This window comes from Pseudochaenichthys georgianus, chromosome 3 (assembly GCF_902827115.2).
Source record: "Pseudochaenichthys georgianus chromosome 3, fPseGeo1.2, whole genome shotgun sequence".
NCBI lineage: Eukaryota > Metazoa > Chordata > Actinopteri > Perciformes > Channichthyidae > Pseudochaenichthys > Pseudochaenichthys georgianus.
In genome coordinates, this window is record NC_047505.1 from 45,479,999 (window position 1) to 45,503,563 (window position 23,565).

Genomic DNA, 23,565 nt, shown 5'->3' on the forward strand with positions numbered 1-23,565 from the left:
TATATATTTATGAAAAGATATATTTATTTACATGCAAGAGAAGACATTTAAGTGATTGTACGCTGTTATTTTTCTCAAATCTCTACATAACTTACTAAATATATTGTTTTGCTGTTTTAGAAAAGACGATATTGCCTCCTGTCACTCTAATACAGCAAGGCATTTTTAAACACATGGACGTTTCTCTCTTTAATTGTTATTTCTTTGTTTCTTTAATGCCTGCTATTACTCTTTGTGTCACAAGTTCTCAGTGTTGTGACAGTCATGAACCTAGATCTATGTCTCAAACTAAGCCCTGTCTTGTCATTTTGAGTGAAGTGGGACCTGTGAAAGCTTTGAATTTGAAGAAAATTAAGTGGTGTGGGAACACTTGGTGAAAGAAGCATTAAAGTAACTCTTAAACACGGCATGAGAAAAGAAACTAAGTGTACTGAATATAAATACAGCTGGTGGCTAGGTATGACTCAGAAGGCAGTCAGACTGGTTTCCCCTCCCACAGGGTGCGGTGTACTTTTATAAAGAGCAAAACAATGACTCTGCACTTTATTCTCCTCATTTCCTGACTGAAGGCTCACAGCTCTGCGTCGACTTACAGCCGTGAAAACAGCTCTCAAACACCATGGCTTCAGTGGAGGTCGAATACTGGTGAGTGTTTAACTTTATATACTGTATCATAATCTCAGAACACACTGTAATAACATCTCAAAAGTTAGAAGGTAGATCTTTTGTTTTATTTCACACTAGGGCGTAGTCCTGTTGCAATTGGGAAAAACGTATTGTATCTCAATACTCATACTGGGTTAAGGATCCTAACTTAACAGGATTTAAGAGGATTTTATATAAGTATTGTATGTAAACATTGCCGTTTCTGAGCTTGTATTGTATTCTTCTTACTACTTGTACTTTTATGTAAATACTTTTCATCTAATAGAATCCATTTTGTTTATACCACCATACTACGTACAGTGAAACATGGGAAGCATTCTTGTTTGAAGTTTTCTGTACTTTACTTTGTGTCAATCCAGAAATTGTATATTCTTTAAAACTAAATATTGTATTTCATGGTTTTACAAATAAATATATTGTGGATCAAAAGAAAAGGACACAGAAATACTGTACTTTCCATTGAGCTGTAAAAGATCTGCTTATTTTGATCCATCCAGCCATTCTTTGTTGGTCTGAGAGTTTCTGCGTGCCAATAATCTGTTTGTTTTTCCTAATGTGGTTCTCCTTCTTCTTGTCTTGTTTGCAGTAGCGGATGAGGTTACTCATACCGTTACGGGCAACTAGCCGAAGCAATTCGGCAGGTTCCTGGAGTGAAGGAGGTGACAGGGAGGGTCGGGAGGCAGAGTAAGATGCTTTTGCTTTTGCTTTTACACTCAGACTCATCCGTCACTGTGAGGGAATAATTTTGTCTTTACTTAAGATATTTGACCTTTCGGCCTGTTGACATTTACGCTGAAGCCGAAGTCTGTTATCTGTCTTAAGGAATGGGAACTGTCAGCTATTGCTGCCATTATCAGTTTTATGACCGGTCAACTCTTGGTCACAAGAGCCACAGAGTCAGATAAAGTGATTCAGTGCCTCCAGGTGTCCACAGATACCTTCCCCCAATATGCTGATTAGCTCTCGGTAAACTAGTTAAAGGGTCTACCAAGATGCGAGGCTGATCAGATTTGACATGGCAACCCACCCGTGCAGTCAGAACCTTTGACTGTGTGACTTGTGATGTGAATTTCTCCGGCCGATGCTTGTATTAAATCTCAGTGTTTGACATCAGAACTCCTGTTCATCCCGTGTCTCCTTCCTGAGTCGGTGACTCCCAAAGCATTGCTACACAGAAGTTTCCTCCACAGTCATAATGAAAGAGAAAATGATACAACATATTCTTATCTTATCATGACACGTTATGGGTAACAACCAGAGGTCGAAGAAGTACTCAGACCTTGAACTTGAGCAACAGTAGAAGTACCAGAGTGTAGGAATACATATAAAAGTCCTGCAATCAAATTGTGACTCAAGTAAAAGCACAAAAGTATTGCCAAAAGTAGAAACACTCATTATACAAATTGGCCCATTTCAGAATTGTATGATATGATTGATTATAATTATTGATGCATAAGAGTGTTATCAAGGCTGGTAAAGGTGCAGCTAGTTTGAATTACTCTGGATACTGCAGGCTAGCTTGTTACTCTCAAACTAAAGCATTATTTAAGTGTTTATCATATTTCACAAGTAAAAGTACACGATTAAACTCTGAATTGTAGTGGGGTAGAAGTACAAAGTAGCAGTACAGTACTTGAGAAAATCGACTTAGTGACTTTACACAACTGGTAACAATGGGACTTTTTAAACACTGTCAAAGAAAGACTTTAAACTGTGTTTCTCGTTTCAGTTAGCCGACAGTATCTCTTGTCACGTCCTAAAAATATGATTGTTTAGTCGTTTTTCTTAAGTGTCAGAACTTGAAAACCAACCTGTTTTTGTTCTGGTGTTTCTTTTGTTGACAGGAATGTAGTGTCAGTGATATAGTTCCTGTTAGATAAACCTGCTTTACTTACACACAGATACTATTGTGTAAATAATACATTATACTACAATGAATTAACATTGATGTACTTTCTCACCCCACAGACAGCTATGAGATTTCTGTGAACGGCCAGCTGATCTACTCCAAGCTCAAGACTGGAAAAATCCCTCCTCCGGATGAGGTCAGTGTGTCAGTCAGTTATGTTTTCTACATCTTTTTTTACAGTATAGCATTACAACAAAACAGCTGATTAGTTTTAAGTGGATGAAGGTTTTATTTTAGGGTCATAAAAACATTTGGATGTCAAGTTACAGTAAAACATTTTTTTTTTTAACTGTCAGCAGAATCGATATCACATTCGTTATCACTAGTTATTATAAAATGCCAGGATTACCTGGTTACTGATGGGGAATTCACATTTACCTCATCAGTTAATATAACATCAAATAAATCCATTTGATTTAATATTCAACAATAAGCCAGGGTCATGCTCCGTGACACCATCAGACTAACATGCTCAAAATGTTAACCGTGTTTGAAGTTGACTGTGATAGCATGCCAACATACACTATAAAAGTAGTACTTATCACAAAAGTTAAGCAATATTAGACGAGAAGTCGGACTTTGAGTTGGACTATCAACCAAAGAGATTACAATTCATCCCGAGGGGCTCATGAATGCTTACGATTAGATGACAACTTATCCATGAATTGTAACCTGTCCTTAACAACCAAAATGTTTTGTGTTTCCTGTGAACAGGTGGTGAAATTGATCAAGAATTTCTTGAAAAAATGAGGACACCATTAAAAGCTGGAGGTTAAAGCACTGGCTGTATTCACACTGCAAGATCAATGGTTTGTTTTGTAATGGCTACTTTCTCTCACAACTGCTTATTTGAGCACAAAAGGAAATTCAAACAAGAAAACAAGACAAGAAAAATAATTCTAAAAATATAATTGGGAAAAATTCAAACAAAGACAAATGAGTTTTACCGTCAGCCATCAGACCATTTATCTTCACTGTGAATACAGACAAGCGACGATAGAGCAACTCTGAAGATCTGGGCGCTGATCTTTACTTCTTTTTATGAATGAACACATGAAAAATAATGCCGTGTGTTCACGATGCAAGTCAAGAAGCTGGTCCGCTGCCTGGAGCCTGAGGAACTGCTCTCTTCAAAAACATCACAAGTACACTTACTCGGGAATGGGAAAAAAATGAAACTGTTTATCAAATCACACATGTTACCAATATAAAGGAATATTTTTGACATTTTAGGAAATTTGCTCATTTGCTTCCTTGCCAAGGGTTAGCAAATGAGACGACTGCTACCACTTTTATGTTTGAATGTTAATATGAAGCTACGGCTAACGTTTGGTTAGCTTATCTTAGCCTTATGTCCCGAACCAAGGGGATACATCTAGCCTGGCTCCTGTCAATCAAAGCTGCCTACCAGCACTTCTGAAGCTCACTAATGAACATCTGTTTTGTTTGATCCATGCAAAAACCAGAGTGTCAAAACAGCAATTTGCTGTTTAATGGGGGGGTTATATGCCGGACTGTTTCATTGCCTGGCCCCCTAGCAGATTTACGGGTCCAGGCAATGAAACAGTCCGGCACACAACCTCGTGAAATAGTGAATTGTAATTTCTACACTTTTGGTTTTTGTGTGGATCAAACAAGGCACAATGTAAGATGTTTAGTTTTGTGAACTTTAGAGGTTCTGGTAGGCAGGTTTGTTACGTCTGAACAGAGCCAGTCTAGATGTCTCCCCCTGTTTCCTGTCTTTATGCTAAGCTAAGCGAACCAGCTGCTAGTTGTAGCCATATTGTTACCATTCAGATAAGAGAGTGGTCTTAATCTTCTCATTTAACTCTCTGCAAGAATTTATAAAATAAAATGCCAAACTTTTCAACACATTTTTGGTTGGTCAAACATTCAATATCTTTTTCTTTTTTTTAAATGTAATTTTCATTGTTGTTGATTTTTTTATTGATTAGCACTTAATCTGAAATACTTAATATATACAGTCTCTCCTCTTCACGATGCAAGTCTAGAAGCTTTTCAGCTAACTTGAGCCTGAGAAACTGCTCTCTTACAGAAATAAAACATGTAGCCTACTGAGGAATTGAAAACAAATGAAACTGTTTAATCAAGCCACACATGGTACAAAGGAATAGTTTGACATTTTTGGAAATAAGATCATTTGCTTTTTTGCCAAGAGTTAGCAAATGAGACGACTGCTACCACTTTTATGTTTGAATGTTAATATGAAGCTACGGCTAACGTTTGGTTAGCTTATCTTAGCATTATGCCTGGAACCAAGGGGATACATCTAGGCTGGCTCCTGTCAATCAAAGCTGCCTACCAGCACTTCTGAAGCTCACTAATGAACATCTGTTTTGTTTGATCCATGCAAAAACCAGAGTGTAAAAACAGCAATTTGCTGTTTAATGGGGGGGGTTATATGCCGGACTGTTTCATTGCCTGGCCCCCTAGCAGAGAGTTACGGGTCCAGGCAATGAAACAGTCCGGCACACAACCTCGTGAAATAGTGAATTGTAATTTCTACACTTTTGGTTTTTGTGTGGATCAAACAAGGCACAATGTAAGATGTTTAGTTTTGTGAACTTTAGAGGTTCTGGTAGGCAGGTTTGTTACGTCTGAACAGAGCCATTCTAGATGTCTCCCCCTGTTTCCTGTCTTTATCTATGGTCTTTATGCTAAGCTAAGCGAACCAGCTGCTAGTTGTACTAGTCATATTGTTACCATTCAGATACAAGAGTGGTCATAATCTTCTCATTTAAATTTCGGTAAGAATTTATAAATGCTAAACTATTCTACCATGTTTTGGTTGGTCAGACATACAATATATTAGTTTTTTTGTTGATTAGCACTACATCTGAAATCATGATGAATACAAACTCTTCTTTTTAGATCGAATTTGCAAAAACTGCCTTACTACTAAATCTGCTATTTCTTGTTACTGTAGCAATTGTATTAACGTAGCAAAAATGACTTGACTCGACCATATATGTGACCCGCTCTATCGAAATCAGTCGGAAGTCGCAACGGCTCATTTCAGAATAAACGTGGATTTACGTAAAAAACTATTTTTTCAGGGTTCGGGTGTTTTGTTTGATTTTAAACAAACCAAGTCTTGGCTTTCAGAATATGAAACTTGTATTTCCAAAATCACACGATAAATACATTTTTGAAGCTTGTGAAGGGACGAAGACAGGCACCTCTCACTCGCACTCTGCTCTTCCAGCAGCGCCGCCCCCCTCCCTCCGGCTGACATTATGAACGTAAGAGTAAAGTAATCATAGATAACACGGCAGGATCCTTTACAGTTTGTTTTCATCTGATTTAAATTAAACAGAGTCTTGGCTTTCAGAATATTAAACTTGTTTCGGCAAATTCAGATGATAAATATAACTTTGAAGCTTGTAACGGCATAATTACAAGCGGAGAACGGAGTAATTTAACGCCACAGCAGGCACAACAACAGCCGGTGTTTCTCGTGAGGGTTTTCCCCGGGAAACAAACACAATACACACAAACGCAAAAATACACAAACACACACACGCACACACGTATACACGCACACTCGCGAGCTTCCCCTCCAAACGAAAATATCTTCCCTCCGTAGTATTTTGATCATTTGCTCCACTAATAACCAATCAGATCGATGGATTCCAGAGAAGAGGAAACTTTAAAGGCCTTTTTCTCAAAATGAGGACTCTGTGACAGTCATTATATAATGTGACATATTTCGCTTAATATTTGGAGTACAAAAACAATCCTGATATCATTAGAAAGCTAGGAATCTCCTCTTTCCAACCGTGTATACAACTCAAAATGTGTCTTCGGGTCAATGCGACTGATTTCGATGGAGCAGGTCACATATTTGAACTTTTGAAACAACTTGAAGTATTGTTATGCTTTTGTAATTTAATTTGTAATAAATTCAAACCAAACTAATTCTCTGAAATGCAATAAAGCATCACCGAATGGTGACTTTTACTTATTGAAGTGCCGAGTTGTTTTAGCAAAGTAGACTACCCTGTCCTGACTTCAGTCACATTTCTCTCTGTGTGGTGATCACAGCCGGCTGTGTGTCTGGTCTGATACCATCGTCCACGTCAATGGCGATTGACTTCCTCCTCGTCCTTCTGTTATCACCAGATGAAATCAATATCAATAGCATACTTGCCAACCCTCCCGATTTTCGCGGGAGACTCCCGATTTCATTGCCCTCTCCCGGTTTCCTCCCGGGGTCATATTTCTCCCGATTTATGACAAAATCAGATTTACTGAGTCAGGACTGTTTTCACTCGGACTAGGGTGCGTTCACACCTGCCTTGTATAGTCCGGTTGAATCGAACCCTGGTGCGTTTAGCCGCTTGGTACGGTTCATTTGGGTCGGTGTGAACGCAGTCCGAGACCTCTGAAGTGAACTAAACAACCGGACTCTGGTCCGCTAAAATAGGTGGTCTCGGAGCGCTTGCTTGCGAACTCTGGAGCGGTTCATCGCTGGTGTGAACGCAGTCCGCACCAAAACATAGGAAGCACAGTATTTACGTGTCACAAGAACGCAGATATCTTCAAAAATCTTTAGCGAAAGAGTCTTTCAAGACATCCGCGGTTGTTTAGTTAAAGAGTAAAGCAGAATGAAGTGTTGAACAGTGACGTGTAAAGTAAACATTCTCCATCAGCTACATAAAAGTAAGAACACCTGTCGTCGGTGAAACTCCCTCCTCTGCAGACTGCAGAACGTCTCTCATGGATAAGCATGAAAAGAACACCGACAGGCTGATCAGGAGCCCGACGCGAAGCGGAGGGATCTAGATCGGCATGAAGGTGTTCTTTTCCTCATAATGACCGCGCTGCTGCACATTATCCCGCTTATTACATGGCCACATTCTCAACAAAGTAACGACATGACTCCCAATATTAATTGAAATGCTTTTGTGGATTTAGAAAATGATTTTATTGATTTAAAAAATAGTTGTATGTATTTACATTTACATGCATCCGCTAAGAAAAATAGTCGGTTGTTACTGTTTGAACTAACGTAGCAACGGCAGGAACTGCTTCGATAGCGTTTTTGAGGAGCTTCATGATTACAGATTTGAAAAAATCGTTGCTTGCTTTAAAAGTAGCACAATTCATTATGTCAAACCTTGGGAAGTATCTAGATATCCCTGCCCTAATGCCAAAGTAACTGGCAACTGAATATGTCTCGCCGTCTGATGTCTATGTCTGGACCGCTGCGTAAAAAGGAGGGTTTCTGCCCGTTACTGCACCGCTGTTTTCTTGTCGCTCTTGTCTTGTCAGTTAGTTTCAGCCAAACTGTATACAGTCAACAAAGCCATGTAATAATGTTTTTTAACGGACGTTGTCTGATTATATAATCATATGTCTGTTGATCTCCAGACTAACAGCAGCATGAGAATAACCTGCCGATGCTCCATGGCGGAGGCTCCGCTAGAAATTGCCGGGATTTGCGTTTGTACCCCCTTAATGTCTGACCAATGGTTGAACAGCATTTCCGAGCACATGACTTGTGTTTAAAGTTTATAGTCCGTTTGAGTTTTGCCCGTGTGAACGCAAACCGAACCTTCTGAAAAATGAAACAATGTAACAAACTGTGGTCTGGTGCGCACCAGAGAGCGGACGCTTAGGTGTGAACACACCCTAATACAGCTACACCATTTTTTCGTTTCCATGGTAGCGCGTCTCTTTAGTAGCGCGCGCAACTGAAAGTCTGAGAGGATGAGGGAGATAGTCACAGCAAACAGAACAATAATCGACAACACGACCCTCTGCTCACTCCTTTCCTGTAAAATACAGGTCCAGCCCACACATATGCTCCATCAAGGATGGTGCTACAGGCAGTGCACTTACAACTACAATGCATGTTAATGTTGATCTTATACAGCTCCGGCAATCCACTAGCACCCCCCCCCCCCCCCCCCCCCCCGCTGTGGTTTTGAAAATACTCCCGATTTCTGAGGTCTCAAGGTTGGCAAGTATGATCAATAGGCCTATCTGATAAATCAACATGGGGCGGAAACACAGCTTCCTGCTAAAACATGAATTATTTGTACACCGGTCAATCTGGAGTCTGGGCTGTTTAGCTTCTATATATCACGTTTTATTTTACCTTAAGTGAATGAAAACTTCTAAAAATACACCAAAAAAAACTGTTTTGCATTTGTAGATTTCTCCAAAATTCCAGAAACATTAGTATTGGACAAAGATGCATTTAAAAATATAAATGTATATAATATATCAAAGATTCCCTTTTTAATACGTCAATATAGTGTTAATATGATTGATATGACAACAAATAAAACTCTGACATTTCCCAGCTGACTTTATCCGATGTTTAGATCTCTGTTCTGGAAAATAATAGAAATGAGCACGTAGAAGTGTATTTATTAATATAATGCATCATATGAATATATAAACATGAAACCACAAACATGTAATTAATACATACAAATAATGGCTTTAAAAACACATTTTTTTTGGTGATATTTATTCGTAAAAAAGTCTGTAAATGCTCATGATAGGTGTTTACATTTCTATCTGCAAAGTAATAATAACTAGGTGTCAAATAAAAGTAGTAGTGAAGTAAAAGTATAATATTTGCATCTAATATAATCTTATTTTTTGAAAACATTATCTTATAATAGCATTTTATATAAGTAAACAGCACCTTTCATATTTGAGAACTTGATTAAACAATCAGAAATACAGGAATATTCATGTTTTTTTCAGTGGTTATGTGTCTGTGATATGTGAACATATTGAGCGGTGGTAAGAGGAGCAGCTGTGTGTTTGTTGTTGTGTCGGTGAGTGGAGGTCACAGAGTTGAACGCCGCTCACTCCCCTCACAGGGTCCTTCTCCGGCCTGTCTGTAGCCTTAAGCTTATTGCTTCCTATTGAAAACATAAATCTTTAAAAACGGGTCATGGTTCTATATAACTATTTTTAAAAAAAAAAGGCTAACCAGGAAGAACAAATTTCCCAGCTGGCACGTGAAAAAAGTTAATCTTATTATACTATATTATAATTTCCTAAAACAGCTGTGCACTGTTTTTATTTGATCACACATTGGGGCAGACTGTGTATCTGTCGGGGGGTTTTTCAGCCACAGTTTTGGTTTCTATTGAGTATTTGTGGCAGCAGAGCAGCATGTGTCATAGACTAAAGAAAAAAAACACAGTGTCCATCAGAATAAGGAAATGTATGATACGCAGAAATATACTAATATCACACAGAATAATATGATTAATTCACTGTTGGCTTATTTTCATGGGATTTATTAACCACATTATCCTTTAAAGGGAGCCATTGTTCTTTGTGTTTGCTGTCAGTAACAATGAAAGGAACATCTATTTGGCTCTTTAAGCCCTCTAGATTGATTTTGAAAGTAGTAGTAGAGGACTTCTGCCCATGTAATCTCTTCACTAAATAATCCATAAAATACACAGATAATATCAAGAGATCTGTCTGCTGTTTGCGACACTGTTGTTGGCGTTTCACTGCGTGGTAGAGTAACAACTGTCAACAGGAAACTCATCTCCACATCAGACGCTGCCGTGGTTCTCTTTTTCACAAACAATGTTATCTGTATATGTGTTGTGATCGTAATGTGTGTGTGTGTGTGTGTGCGTGTGCGCGTGCGCGTGCGCGTGTGGGGGGGAGGAAAGGATCATTTTCAGCGCTCTGATTGTAAAGGCCCACACATGGGCTCTTTGTCTGCTTATGAGAAGTCAGAGATGCCGGCACAACGACCTCATTGCAGTTTCTCACACACACACACGTTTGAGAGTTCATCTCCCCTTAGTTAAATATGTCTTTCTAATCTGTATTCCTTTTCTTAGGGATTGTTTGGACACAAAGCTTTCAGTCAGTTTATGTCAGTCAATGTTGATAAACTTTTCCTATCTCATTTTTTGTTGACATTTCTGTATAAAGGTCCTTATATTAAGCAATATAAGGTTATAAGGCCATTATAACAATGTGTACATATAACGTTAAGATCAGTAACATGTGTTAATGTTGGATTACTATACATGTATAAGCACGTAAAATAAACTGGTTTTATATCAATATACAGCCTTAACACATTCTATAAATGCAATACATTTAGTTCACATTTTTCAAAAGACGTTTAATGGCTAATTTAGTGGCAAACCTGTCCAAACCTTTGATTCTCATTTTCTGCACAGGTTTTTAAATTCGAAAGGAACAAATTAAAGATCCTTTTGTTTCAAATATGACAAACCAATGTCACATTTTGTATGTTTTGTGAATCCTGTTGCGTAACGTGAGCAGAGCGCTGGTCAGAGGAGCAGAGGCAGACAGGAGGACATATCTTATTTATGGAAATATGTCTGCATATAAAAAGGAGGGCAGATCGTTTCATATTCCGACTGTGCGGACCTGCTGACAGAGGACACATTGAAAGAAAGACTTTTCTGCACACACAAGAATCACAAAGTCCATTATTGGTTCTTTTTTTATTATAAAAAAAAACAGTGACAAATAAATAGACCAAAACAATGTAAAAATATAATGTTTAAGAGATCTGTGGGGGGGAAATGCTATAGCAACGGTTTGTTTTAATAGCAATATGTTTGAAGTCAGATTGGTCCCTGGTTTGTTTGATATGAGAAACAACTCGCAACATATCGTAGCACCGCTGTGTTGTAAATCACATTTCACATGGATGCAGGACACGCATGAGAACAATGAAACAACTGAGTTAGCTGCGGGTCAGATAGAAAAAAAAGGGCCCCTGCTTACAGTTTCATTTCATATAAATATAATATATTAATTTATACATTGTACACAAGAATGGCTCTATACCACGTACACAACTCAGGTAAACGCATGAATAAAAAAGGCAGCTTACAATTGAACAAATCAAAACCAAAAGCTGTGGGAATAACTGAAATGAAAGTCTTATAGCTGCACAGTCGAAAATACAAAACATTGAGCGCAACCACGATTCTGTGCAGAAACCTGTGCTTAAGTAATTAAACTGTCTAAGATATGCAAGCTAAATGCCACTTACTCCAACATTTCTGAAGGCATTGAGATTATGTTTACAATCTTAAGGAGCAAATGTCAGTCTTGATGCGTCTGTGAGCATGTGCAAACATTCAGTTGATGACTTGAGATTATAACCCTGAATTCACTACAGATTAGGCCTGTGTTTGCAGCACTGATGTCCGCCTGCTTAACTGTGCCATATGAGAACATGGATGGAGACGTGTCAATGATGACGAAGATCAGCGCACCAGGAGGAAGGTGAGTCCGGCGAGGCCGACCCCAGCGGCGGCCATCAGCGCCGTCTTCATGGACGAGTCCTGGCTCACCCCTCTGGCCGTGCGGGAGAACGAGCAGAACCCCTCCTACGAGAAGAGAAACAACAAACGGTTAAAAACTTTTCATTTACTGGCAAGAGCGAATGTTTTTCTGCGACTCGTGAGTCTTTCTGCTTACGCTGTAGGTTTTTTAAAACAAAAAGAGAGAGTTTAAGCTGCCAAACTGAGTTAAAACAAACGGCAGCTTGGCAGACAGCTCGCGGCAATTATACGATATATTATGGGTAATAAGTCTCAGTCACTGACAGCGCCGTGGTTTTACATAAACAGACAGATATTTGCCCTCGGAGTACTGCTGATATCTGCTACTTTTTAAATATCCTGACAGCCAAGCAGTTTTTTAAGGTAAGCAGAATAAATCATGTCAAAGTGTCAACCTGAAGTTATAGCAGGTGGCATTTTCTTAATTTTCGTGCAGAAATAATTCAATTTGGCTCTATATATATATTTATGATGTAAATCTAGCTTATTCTGCTCTTTTAGAAAGACAATAAAAAACCGTTCTGCTGTAAATCTCTCCATCATGTCTGAGGAACTTGTACTTTACTTGAGTATGTCCACATTATATACTTCAAATGTTGTACAAGTTACTTGCAGATTTAAGGTGTATAGGTTATCAATACAAAACCATTATATCAAACATTAAGCGAGCCAATAGTGTATAAAGTCATCCAAATAAGCTGTAACATGAAGTTACAGAAACACATGGCCTTTTGTTCGTTCATAGTCAATTTAGTTATGAACTAATTCGAGCTTCTTCCGCTCCATTAGCGAGACAATAATAACCAGTTCTGCTGTGTTTGTCTCCGCCATGTTGTCAGACTGAAGCCACACAGTTGGCCAGAGCTGCACCTGCTCTCGGCTCCAGGTGTTCCTCTGCAGCTGCTTGTTTTCATAGTCATACCAGCTAACTTCAATATGAAGCCAAACCCAACACACACAGAAGCCTGACTGTTACTACAAAGTCCATCTGGCTGAGCTGGTTACGTGTCTGTTGAAACCAGCTGCCAGCTGAAGAAAGGAGGGGTGAGGGGGTGTGTGTGTGTGTGTGTGTGTGTGTGTGTGTGTGTGTGTGTGTGTGTGTGTGTGTGTGTGTGTGTGTGTGTGTGTGTGTGTGTGTGTGTGTGTGTGTGTGTGTGTGTGTGTGTGTGTGTGTGTGTGTGTTTGGGAGGGGGCCAGGGCAAACCCATTGACAAAAGCAGACATTCAACTGTAGTTGTGTTCCGTTTGGTGAGGCTTCTGGGAACTTGGTTTCATCCCAACCCTTTTCCCACTTCAATAAGCCACGAGAAGCACGTTTGAAATGAGCTTTGTCCTTTTCATTGCCACTGGCTAGACAAGCGTATAGTCCAGTTCTGCCCGACCTTTACAAAACAGTTTGATCATTTAAGACCCAACTCGGTGTGAGGGTTGTCTTGTTGTTGACGACACTCCTCACAATCTCTCCTGTTGCTACTCTACAATTCATATAATCAAAGCAACCACATGAAACATGAGCGTCCGTCGTCTCATCTGCGAAGCGTAAACTCAAAAGGCTGCATCTAAACTAAGCCCTGGCTGCTTTCTAAGCCACGTTTACACAGATCTGAATATAAAACCGAGCAGGAAGCGAACATGATCCTATCAAACTCTGGGGGGTTTCCAACTCCCAAATTCTAAATGCACCACTTTCAGTTTGAGTCTGAAGGGGATTTTTTAAAATGTAAATGGCCTAACGCCTTCGATACAATCAAACATTCCCCTTATCTCCAATGTTTGTGTTGACACAGCTCTGCAATATCTAAGATGTGATCAGTTGAAAGGCAGACATGTTGTAACCTACCCATCCGTCGTTCTCCAGCATCCAGTCCTTCTTCTCCTCCCCCAGGTAGTCAGCGATGGTCTCTGCCAGCCCTCTGCAGCTCCCAGGCTCCGGTCCTGGCTCCTGCCCGGGATCCTGCCCCAGCTTCACACCCTTCTGCTCCTGCAGCTGTCTGGCCAGCACCCCGGTGAAGGTGAAAAGGGAAACAACCCTCCCCCAGTTCAAGTGTCCATCTCCCACCAGCTCCTCTATCACCTTCCTGAGGCTGGAGCAGGGGTCCGGCCCACACTGCCTGAGGAAGCTCTGAGCGAGGGAGTGGAAGCGAGCCTGGTGCTGCGCCTCCATGTCCCGGGCCAAGCACCTCATGGCAGCGGCTGACTCGCTGGGAGGCGGGGGGGCTGGCCGGGGGCTCGTGCAGCTCAGGGACAGGTAGTCCTCTGCCAGAGCCAGGGTCTCTTTCCACAGCCCACACGACATTTTCTACAGGAGAAATTAAGATAAAGCAAGTCATTCTTCTGCTTTGAAGAACCACTGATATGGTTTGTTGATTTGAAGGCAACAGCTCATGGGAAAAAGTTAATTCAAGTACTTGAGTAAGGTATGCCAAACATAATGCTGAATTGTATAATACACAAAATGTCATACATTTTTTTTTTTTTTTTAATTGTATTGCATAAAAAGTCAGAACAATGTCATAGTATGACATTGACAAATGTCATTAAAAATGTCATATAATGGTATGAGTCATAGTAAAGTGTCCCATTATGAAAAAGTTATGTCATAGTATTACATGTCATTATAGAAGGTCAAACAACATCTCCAAGAACATTTACAACTTTCTTATCAAAAAGTGATGGTATTGCAAATTCATTTAAAAAAAAAAAGTAAGAGCACAGCATGTCATAAAAATGCCATTAAAGAAAGACAGTTATTTAAATGGGAGCTTTACACAAATTAGCAGATAATTTCATTCAGCACATCCTGCAATTAACGAGGTTAACCAACAACTGCCCTGTTCATAGTTAGCATTAGCATCCCCTCGAAATAATATTTGACCACTAACCATTTAAGATATTTTTTTAAATATAAAACAAATAGCAGCATCAGAATACTCTTAACCCCACTTTATAATAACTACTAGACATGGAGGGGTTGTTAGTCTGGTGTTAAACAGCTTCCATTTAAAGCGCTTGTGTGAAAGCTTGCTCTCGGTTAATGCAAGCCGGAAGATGCTGAAGGCTAAATACACAGCTGTACATATATAAATACCAGACTAGTTTGAGTGTTGCATTACGTGAATTATCCTTTAAAATGGGATTTAAGTGGTGAATTAGCAGCAGGCTAACCGGCTGCCTTTCCTCCTCAGATCTGTCACCAGAGCAATGGAGGACACAAAGGACCACACAGGCTACGAGGAGCTAGCTCACTGCGAGAGCCACATCCGCACATTAAACGCCTTTATACTATAAAATACAAGCACCTATCTGTGGTAAAAGCTGTACATTTACAAAAGGACACATTTATAGCTAAGTCAAATACATTTTTCAGTGCGTAAAAGAGACAAAACCTTACCCTCCCAGCGATATCAGACTGCTCTCTGCACATACGGACAGCGGAAGGAGATCCTTGTTGCACTCGCACACAGGCTGGCTGCTACACATCTATCAGATGACTCCGCCTCCGGGTTTCTTATATGCATGTGCTGCTCCACCGCAAAAAAAGAAAATGGCATTAAAAAAACCGTTAAAGTCCCGTCAGTGTGCAGAGCGCGAGCTGTTTCCCTGATGAAAGGAAAAACCCCAATTAACTCTGTCATTATCAGGTAGGGAAATCGAAAGGGCTTGTCAATAATAAACAAGTCGAAGCTCAACATTATTGTGTAAATGAATACAACTTTAAGATTATTGTAAAGCAATACCGATTTAAAGACTACTGTGTTGATTGACACAAAGCGACAGTTCTGAATATCACATGTAATCATTTTTAAATGATCGCTTTGGATAAAAGCGTCAGCTAAATTATATGTATTGTAATGTGTGGGTCATTAGACACATTTTTACATTTACCAAAATATGGAGGTCTCTGAGAAATGCAAAACGTGTATGGAACTTCTTAGAAATGGTCTTGCCAAAGTATGTAGGTAACTATTTCTCTAATATACTCCTAGAATTCTTTTTAAGCACAAAACCTGCAAAAAGTCCCATCAGAATACAGATGCTTCCTTCTTTCTCTACGATAAATGTGGAAAACACAAATTATCTTCATCATTAGATCATTATGCAGGCTTTCAGGTAGAAAAAACGAAAGGGCTTGTAAATTATAAAAGCTTTGAAGCTAAATACAATTGTGTTGTTAATACTAACACAAAAATACAACCATTGCTTATATGTTTCAATTTTAAAATCCCAATAAAAAGTCACAAAAAATGTCACAGTATGCTATGTCATTTTTTATGGCATATGTCCTAACGAATGCTGAATTCCTGCCATTTAAATAACCAAGCAATTCCTTCATTATACCTGAAAATAATAAGCATATGAAACAATAAAGGATCTTGCCTGGTTGCATCTATGACACTGATTGCAGCAACTAATCACCTTATGTAAATTCATAAATGTAATCTTCACTTAGAAAAAAATATTTAGGTCTCATGTAATCCATCGCGGTTTCATTCATCACAAAACCATCTCACTACTCTCCCCTCAGGGTGTGACATCACAGCGTGTAAACTACACACGGAAACACTTTAGAGAATGGTTTGAGGAAGTGGAAATGCATAGGGTTTGTAATGAAGTCATTTCATTTCATTTCAAGCCTTTATTTAGACAGATTGGTCCCTTGAGATCATGGATCTCTTTTACAAGGGAGACCTGCATCAATTTAGTTCCACATGAAACATAAAAACAACATAAAAACAAACAATAGAGGACATCATATTTACATATTCACCAACACTTACAAACACCCATAGTGTCAGAAAGCATCTGGTGCAGACGTGCCTTAAAAACATTCAGAGAAATAAAATTGCTCAATTTCAATTTGGACTGTAGGCTGTTCCAAGCAAGTGGAACTGCGCACATAAAAGCCGTCTTACCTAAGACAGTCCTCTCTCTTAGCACATCTAACAAGACCACATCCTGCGATCTCAGACAATAGCTGCCCGCAACTTTCTGCTTTACCAGAGAACAGATGTAATACGGGAGTTTGCCCAACATAGCTTTATAAATAAAAGTGTACCAGTGACTGAGCCTCCGTACAGAGAGTGATGGTAAACCTGCCTTGGTATACAGTGTACAGTGATGTGTAAGCGCTTTTCAATTTGTGACAAATCTCAGAGCGCTGTGATACGCAGCATCCAATTTGCTCAGGTAATTGGCAGGTGCATTCATATACAACAAATCACCATAGTCCAGCACAGGTAAAAAGGTCACAGTAACTAGCCTTTTCCTGGCCTCAAGCGAGAAACAGGACTTGTTTCTGAAAAAGAACCCTAGCCTAACCCTCAGTTTTTTTAGCAGGTTATTGACATGAAGTTTAAAAGAGAAACAATCATCAAGCCAGATACCAAGGTATTTGTAACAGGCAACAACTTCAAGTGTTGTTCCTTGCGTAGTTACAATATCTAAAACAGGCTCTGGTGCCTTTTTTGCTTTTGAAAAGAGCATTACCTTGGTTTTATCCACATTTAAAAGAAGCTTTAATTCAGAGAGCTGAGTCTGAATAATGTTAAAAACAGCCTGTAATTTAACAACAGCCTCTTTAATGGAGGGACCTGCACAGTACATCACAGTATCATCCGCATAAAAATGTAAAGTAGCTTCATCCACATTATCACCTACGCTGTTAATATATATGGAGAATAAAAGTGGTCCTAAAACAGAACCTTGTGGTACACCATTAGAAATGTTTAACCACTCAGAAGACAGTCCATCAAAATGAACACATTGGGACCTTTCAGAGAGGTAGTTTACAAACCAACCCACTGCATGGCTGGATATGCCAATACTGAGTAGCCTCTGCTTTAAAATGCGATGATCAACGGTGTCAAACTCTTTGGAAAGGTCAATAAATAGAGCTGCACAACTCTGCTTATTATCTAAAATACTAGTAATGTCATTCACCACTTTCATTGTGGCAGTGATGGTGCTGTGTTTCTTTCTGAAGCCTGACTGATGTTTAGACAGGACGTCATTTGTACATAAAAACTCCTTTACTTGTTCACTCACAAGTCGTTCGAGCACCTTAGCCAGAACTGACAATTTAGAGATTGGCCTATAGTTATTTAAAATAGTTGCCTCCCCTCCTTTCAGTAAAGGCAAGACATAAGCAGACTTCCATACTTTTGGAATTGTATTTGTGTTGAGGGAGAGGTTAAAAAGAGTAGTGAGAGGTGGAGCAATAAAATCTGCAGCTATCTTTAAAAGGAAAGGTTCTAAGTTGTCCGGGCCAGCCGGTTTCCTAGGATCTAACTTGGATAAGACTTCATGAACAATACCAATAGTTAAAGGAGTAAAACTGAAAGGGTTTTCCAGACCACGTTGTTCAGAGTCAAGGATTGGAGCGTTCACAGAAGCAGAAGTACAGTCAGTGACAGAATAAAACAGAGAGCCACAAGACACAAAATGCTTATTAAAGCAATTTAGCATAGTAGCCCTGTCTGATATAATGCCAGATGCTGTGGTGAGACACGGAGGTAGCAGTCAGTTTAAGAAAACGGTTCCATGTAGTGTGGTGAATCTGGGGACATTTTGGGTACTTCCTCTGCCTGGTAATACCCATCCGTCCACTCCACTATCCTTCCCTTTCTCTTCCCGTCTCTCACCTAACTCTCTCTTCTATTGGGGTTTTCTCATGGGTGTGTTTCCCTATTTCAATTCCAAATAACCTTTGATTCAGGCTGGAGTCGAAATATATTAACCCTCCTATTTGGTGTTCGTGGTCAAATTTGACCGGTCCTGTTTTAACTGTTTAACTGTTGTTACATTAACACAAAAACCATTAATCATCACCAAATTTCATTTAACACCCTTTCAAACTGTACATATTGTATCAGACTACTGGTATACATGAAAAACTGCAGTAAATATACAAAGAATATACACTGAACATGTATTGTGTGTGCCAGGTGTGATCCATGGGGGGATGGGCACATAAGCGGGGGGGAACACATCTAGAGTGTGTGTGTGTGTGTGTGTGTGTGTGTGTGTGTGTGTGTGTGTGTGTGTGTGTGTGTGTGTGTGTGTGTGTGTGTGTGTGTGTGTGTGTGTGTGTGTGTGTGTGTGTGTGTGTGTGTTGTGTGTGTGTCTTATTTGATCCGGATGGTTACTATTTCCTTTTCTTTATGGCGGTAACTGACCGGGAACACCATGGGTGTTACAAAGTTGACTAAATCATCCAAAATTCAATGAAAGTGGTGATCAACAATTGTATATGTTCAAATATCTACTGTGAAGGATATCATAAAGCCTTAATGTAATCGAATGTAAAACAAAAAAGTTATGATTGATGAAAGTAGTAAATCGTCAGATTTGACCCGAAGACAACAGGAGGGTTAAACAAATAGATAAAGCAATATGATAATAAAAGGAAAATGTTACAAACAAATCCCCAGATGACATATTTTCATATAATTTGATACTCAAATTTGACTGGTTTCAGGGAAGCTCAGACTCACAGAGAAATGTTTTATCCACTCAGTAATGAACAAAGGTGCTGCAGTTTCATATCTAGTTTAGTAATGATTTAAAAACAGTAGATTTGTGTCTCAGGGGGTGTTGTTTGATACCTAAAACTGTGATGTGGAAAGGAGGGTTGACCTTTGGTTGTTTGTCTTTTAAAAATAAAGAAAGTGTACCATAGAGACCATGATCGATAATGTTTTTAGCATTATTGGAGTGTAATACTGTTGCAATTGCAGAAACGTACATAGGATTATAATGTATTCAAATAACAAACATTACAAATAAAATGTGATGGATCAAGTTAACTCAAGTACGTTTTAAAGGGCTGATAAACGATTTATCATACAGAGATGAATTGAAACCATTGAAAGCTTGGAATGTTTGAAAACATTGCAAATATCTAAAAGCACAGCAGTATGGTTTGCAAAATGTGTATACATGGTATGAAACAACATGCTAAATCCCCATGCTCCATATAGGTTTCAGAATGTATACCACACAATGTGTACAGGAGACAATGTAAAAGGATTGTTTTGTATCGTTAGCACAAGAAAGAGTTATGGTCTGGGATGGGTTTGGATTATTATGATGCCTTTAGAGTCAGAAACACACACATCAATAATACGAAGATACATCCGCACATTCTTCCTAATGCACTATATTGTTAAAATGCAAATCATTCGCGAAATGATAGAAGGGCCTCTGAAGCTATCCATTGTTCAACTTCGTTTTTGCAATGAGTAACTTAAATGATCGGTATGTGATTTATCAGTAGCAGCTTTTGTGACCACATTCTCATTTCCTTTTTCTTTTGGCAGCGAGTCTTTCCAGAGGAAATAGTCCGCAGATTTATTTTAACCATTGCATTACCCAGTTTTAGGTAAGCTTATTTGAATTCATAGCACCGCAGGGTAACATTTATGTCACGCTGGAGGAAGTTAAACTAAAGAGAAAACTAATACGGAAGCTACATCGAAAAATATTTTTCATAAAAAATATATCTAATTGATAAATATAGAGAAGATGTCAAGCCTCTCTCCTTAGCTAGTTAGTGTATGACGGTATAGCTTCTGTAACTAGAGAATGCAATTCCTGAAGAAATTGCTAGTGGAAATGCTTGATGCTGAAAAGCTGACGCTAAACTGCTATGCTGAAATGTAATGTGTCAGAAGAAAGTGAATAATTTAGATTTATTTAGATTTGCTTATACATGAACACTGGGGGCTTGAATGTGTGATGAGAGAAGAAAATAAAGTAAAAAGGCTTGGAAAAGCAGCAGAATATTTGAACTGCAAACTTTTGAACTAACTTGATAGCGAATGATCTGTCGCCATGCCAACGGCATTTGATGACATCCCATAATACGCTTAGATGCGTTGATGGCTGCATCGTTACCAAACCTGTGAAGTTTTGGGCCGTTTGGAGCATTTTCACTGAAGTTATGAGAAAATCGTGTTTCATGGTGAGCATTGTGTTGCCATGGCAACGGCATTTGAAGAAATCTCAAAACTGTCCCGTAGATGTCTTCACGGCTGGACTGTTAGCACACATGTGAAGTTTGAGCACTTTTTGAACATTTTCATAGGAGTTATAGCGACATTGTCTTCTATGGCGAGGGATGCGTTTCCATGGAAACGGCATATGATGACACCCCATAATTGACGTAGAGCTGTTGAGGGCTGGACCATTAACTATTATCTGAAGTCTGGTGCTGTTTTAGACATTTGCATAGGTATCACAACTACATCGTGTTTTAAGGCGAGGGATGCATTTCCATGGAAACGGCATATGGTGAGATGTCAGATTTGATGTAGAACTGTTGCGGCACGGAGAGGTGATATACAGGTGAAGATTGTGGGACGACCGGACCGTGTACATTGGAGCTACAGCGACATCGTGTTTTATGGCGAGGGATGCGTTTCCATGGAAACGGCATATGATCCATTATCCATACCATTATCTGAAGTCTGCTGCTCTGAGCATGTCAGTTGGAGTTATGACATCATCGTGTTCCATGACACAGATGTTTATATTTGAGCTAACGATGTGTCCAGAGATCAAAGGTTTCCATGGTGATGGAAGTAATCAGTGAGAGGAGAGCATTTTCATTGTTCTGAATGAGAGATAAACCTGTTACATGTGAACGTTTTGTTGAAGAACCGTAACAGATATCATTGAAATTTCAAAGCGTGAAGCATGTCAAGGAACTTGAGCATCTGAAGTGTACTTTTTGTGTACCTTCGGGTTAATAATGTGGCCTTTTTTGCAGATTAACTAAAGGTGTGCGGCTGCTGTGGTGGGGAAAGATGAGGCTGAATTTACAATGGGGTTTAACGGAGACATGTTTTCGTTTTTGTCACTTCATGCCCTCAAGAGGCATTTTGTTTAATTATTTTGCTTAATTATTTTAAATTTTTCAAGCTACGAGATGTTTTCCTACGTTTCTCATGAAAGATTATGTCTCAGGAATTAAATGTAGGGTTTGGGAATTATGGCAGGTTTAAAAGAAAATATGACTGTTACGTTCCCTCCTAATCTAGGGGTACGAAGGGAAGTAACAAAGCACAGAAATGACCAGGCACGAGAAAAAAAGTGCGGAAACTGATCTTCTGAAGCCACAAAGGGAGGTTTAATTACCAATGATGGACAAGCAGAAAACGGGCTCACCAGCCAACTTGCAAAGCAAATTAAGATACAAATATAATCAGGTCCCACACAGAGACATAGACACCATGCAGCACCCATGCAGCACCCATGCAGCCAGAGAAGAAGGGGAGAGCGACTGCAGCTTTTCTCAGGTCTTTTATGGAGGCCCTGATTGGTGATTTGGAGCACCTGGAGGAGAAGCTGCACCTGGAGACAATATAGAGGGAGAGAGAGAAAGACACACACACACACACCCAAACACCAGCACCCACAACGGCACGTAACAATGATGGAAAAATTAAATCTGTCCTCCACTCTAGCTGTGACATCACACACTCTAAAATCTGAAGAAGGCCTCTTTACCAAGGTCTGAACAATGTTTAATATCTCTAAAAGTATTACACGAATAATGTCAGAAAGATGTGTTACATTTTAAAGTTGGAATGAGGTTTCTGAGTGAAAGTCTGAAGAGTTTCTCCATTGAATTCCATGTTACACATTTGATGAATTATGGGATGTATCTCTGGAATTATGAAAGTTATGAATGAGAAAAGTAATAGACATCGATTCCTGACCGAGCTGAACATTTTGATGTTTGAACGGAGTTTCTGCGATGTGGAATGTGGGAGATGAAGAGGTGCAAAATAACCCGGCGGAATAATAAAGAATTGTGTGCGTAGCATAACAGATTGTAGGAATGCTGTATCAGCATTCCCACAAAATAATAGAGAAGTTGAGGTAATATATCATCTAGTAAGGTCACTCCTGAAGTTTGAAAATATAACAGTTCAATCTCAAAAGAGCTTCAACACTATGAGTTATGGAATCCCTAAATACGTGAATACAGAGTTACACTAAGAAAATGTAAAGGAGGTTTGTCCAAATCCTATTCAATTGGCATAACTGCAAACTTAAAGATTTGTCTTAATTTATGCAGATTATCCCTTGAAAATACACTCTAGTTCCACATGAATGTGCTGTGTGCATGTGTGTGACAATTAAAGGTTTCTTCCTCAGATTCTATAGGAACAGCCTTACATACATTCCTCTTACAGCTGTGGTTCAGTTCACCCCCCCCTGGTGGCAGACAGTGTTACCAAATGCATTCAGTACTGTTTCCCTTGAGCTCATATCGATGCATAGGGCAGGATATTGGGATGTCTTACAAAGAATATTGTCTTTAAAACACACAGAATAATTTATCAAAATCAGTAATGATGGTTGCCATTTCTCCCCTGCTAATGCTAATGTCTGCCACTGGGATTGAAAGTAGGTCAGCCTCGGTGCCAGGATGCTGCGCTGAATACAGACTGTGTGGCACAATCACTTAAAGGTCACCTATTATGCAAAATCCACTTGTTCATGTATTTTATTCATCAACATGTGTCCCCTCTGTGGAAAGAGATTCTGAACATTTCAGGAAAAAAGATTCTCTCTCTTTTTGATCTATTTCTATAGAAACCTGTCTGAAAATGAGCTGCTCAGATTTTGGCCACTTTA

At 39.3% G+C, this 23,565-nt stretch overlaps 1 protein-coding gene and 1 long non-coding RNA gene across 2 annotated transcripts; one reads left to right on the forward strand and one right to left on the reverse strand.

Moving 5' to 3' along the window:
• Window positions 1-533: 533 nt before the first annotated feature.
• On the forward strand, window positions 534-5,643 carry LOC117440350 (uncharacterized). Its single transcript, XR_004551247.2, has 4 exons — window positions 534-645; window positions 1,253-1,350; window positions 2,635-2,711; window positions 3,290-5,643. It is a non-coding gene; the product is annotated as an uncharacterized lncRNA (long non-coding RNA).
• A 5,409-nt stretch (window positions 5,644-11,052) lies between these two features.
• On the reverse strand, window positions 11,053-15,401 carry bcl2l10 (BCL2 like 10). The gene is made up of 3 exons (XM_034078941.2): window positions 15,311-15,401; window positions 13,760-14,218; window positions 11,053-11,964 (listed from the first exon to the last, which is right to left on the reverse strand). The coding sequence occupies exons 1-3, from the start codon at window positions 15,341-15,343 to the stop codon at window positions 11,842-11,844; spliced, it is 615 nt and encodes a 204-aa protein (XP_033934832.1). The 5' UTR covers window positions 15,344-15,401; the 3' UTR covers window positions 11,053-11,841.
• Window positions 15,402-23,565: the final 8,164 nt, after the last annotated feature.

Bases quoted from the DNA above. Each gene is read 5' to 3' on its own strand.
- bcl2l10 (XM_034078941.2), bottom strand. From the start codon at position 15,343: ATGTGCAGAGAGCAGTCTGATATCGCTGGGAGG. The intron at 14,219-15,310 runs GTAAGGTTTTGT...TTTCTCCTGTAG, and splicing joins AGTCTGATATCGCTGGGAGG to AAAATGTCGTGTGGGCTGTG. The intron at 11,965-13,759 runs GTAGGTTACAAC...CTCTTCTCGTAG, and splicing joins TGCTGGAGAACGACGGATGG to GAGGGGTTCTGCTCGTTCTC.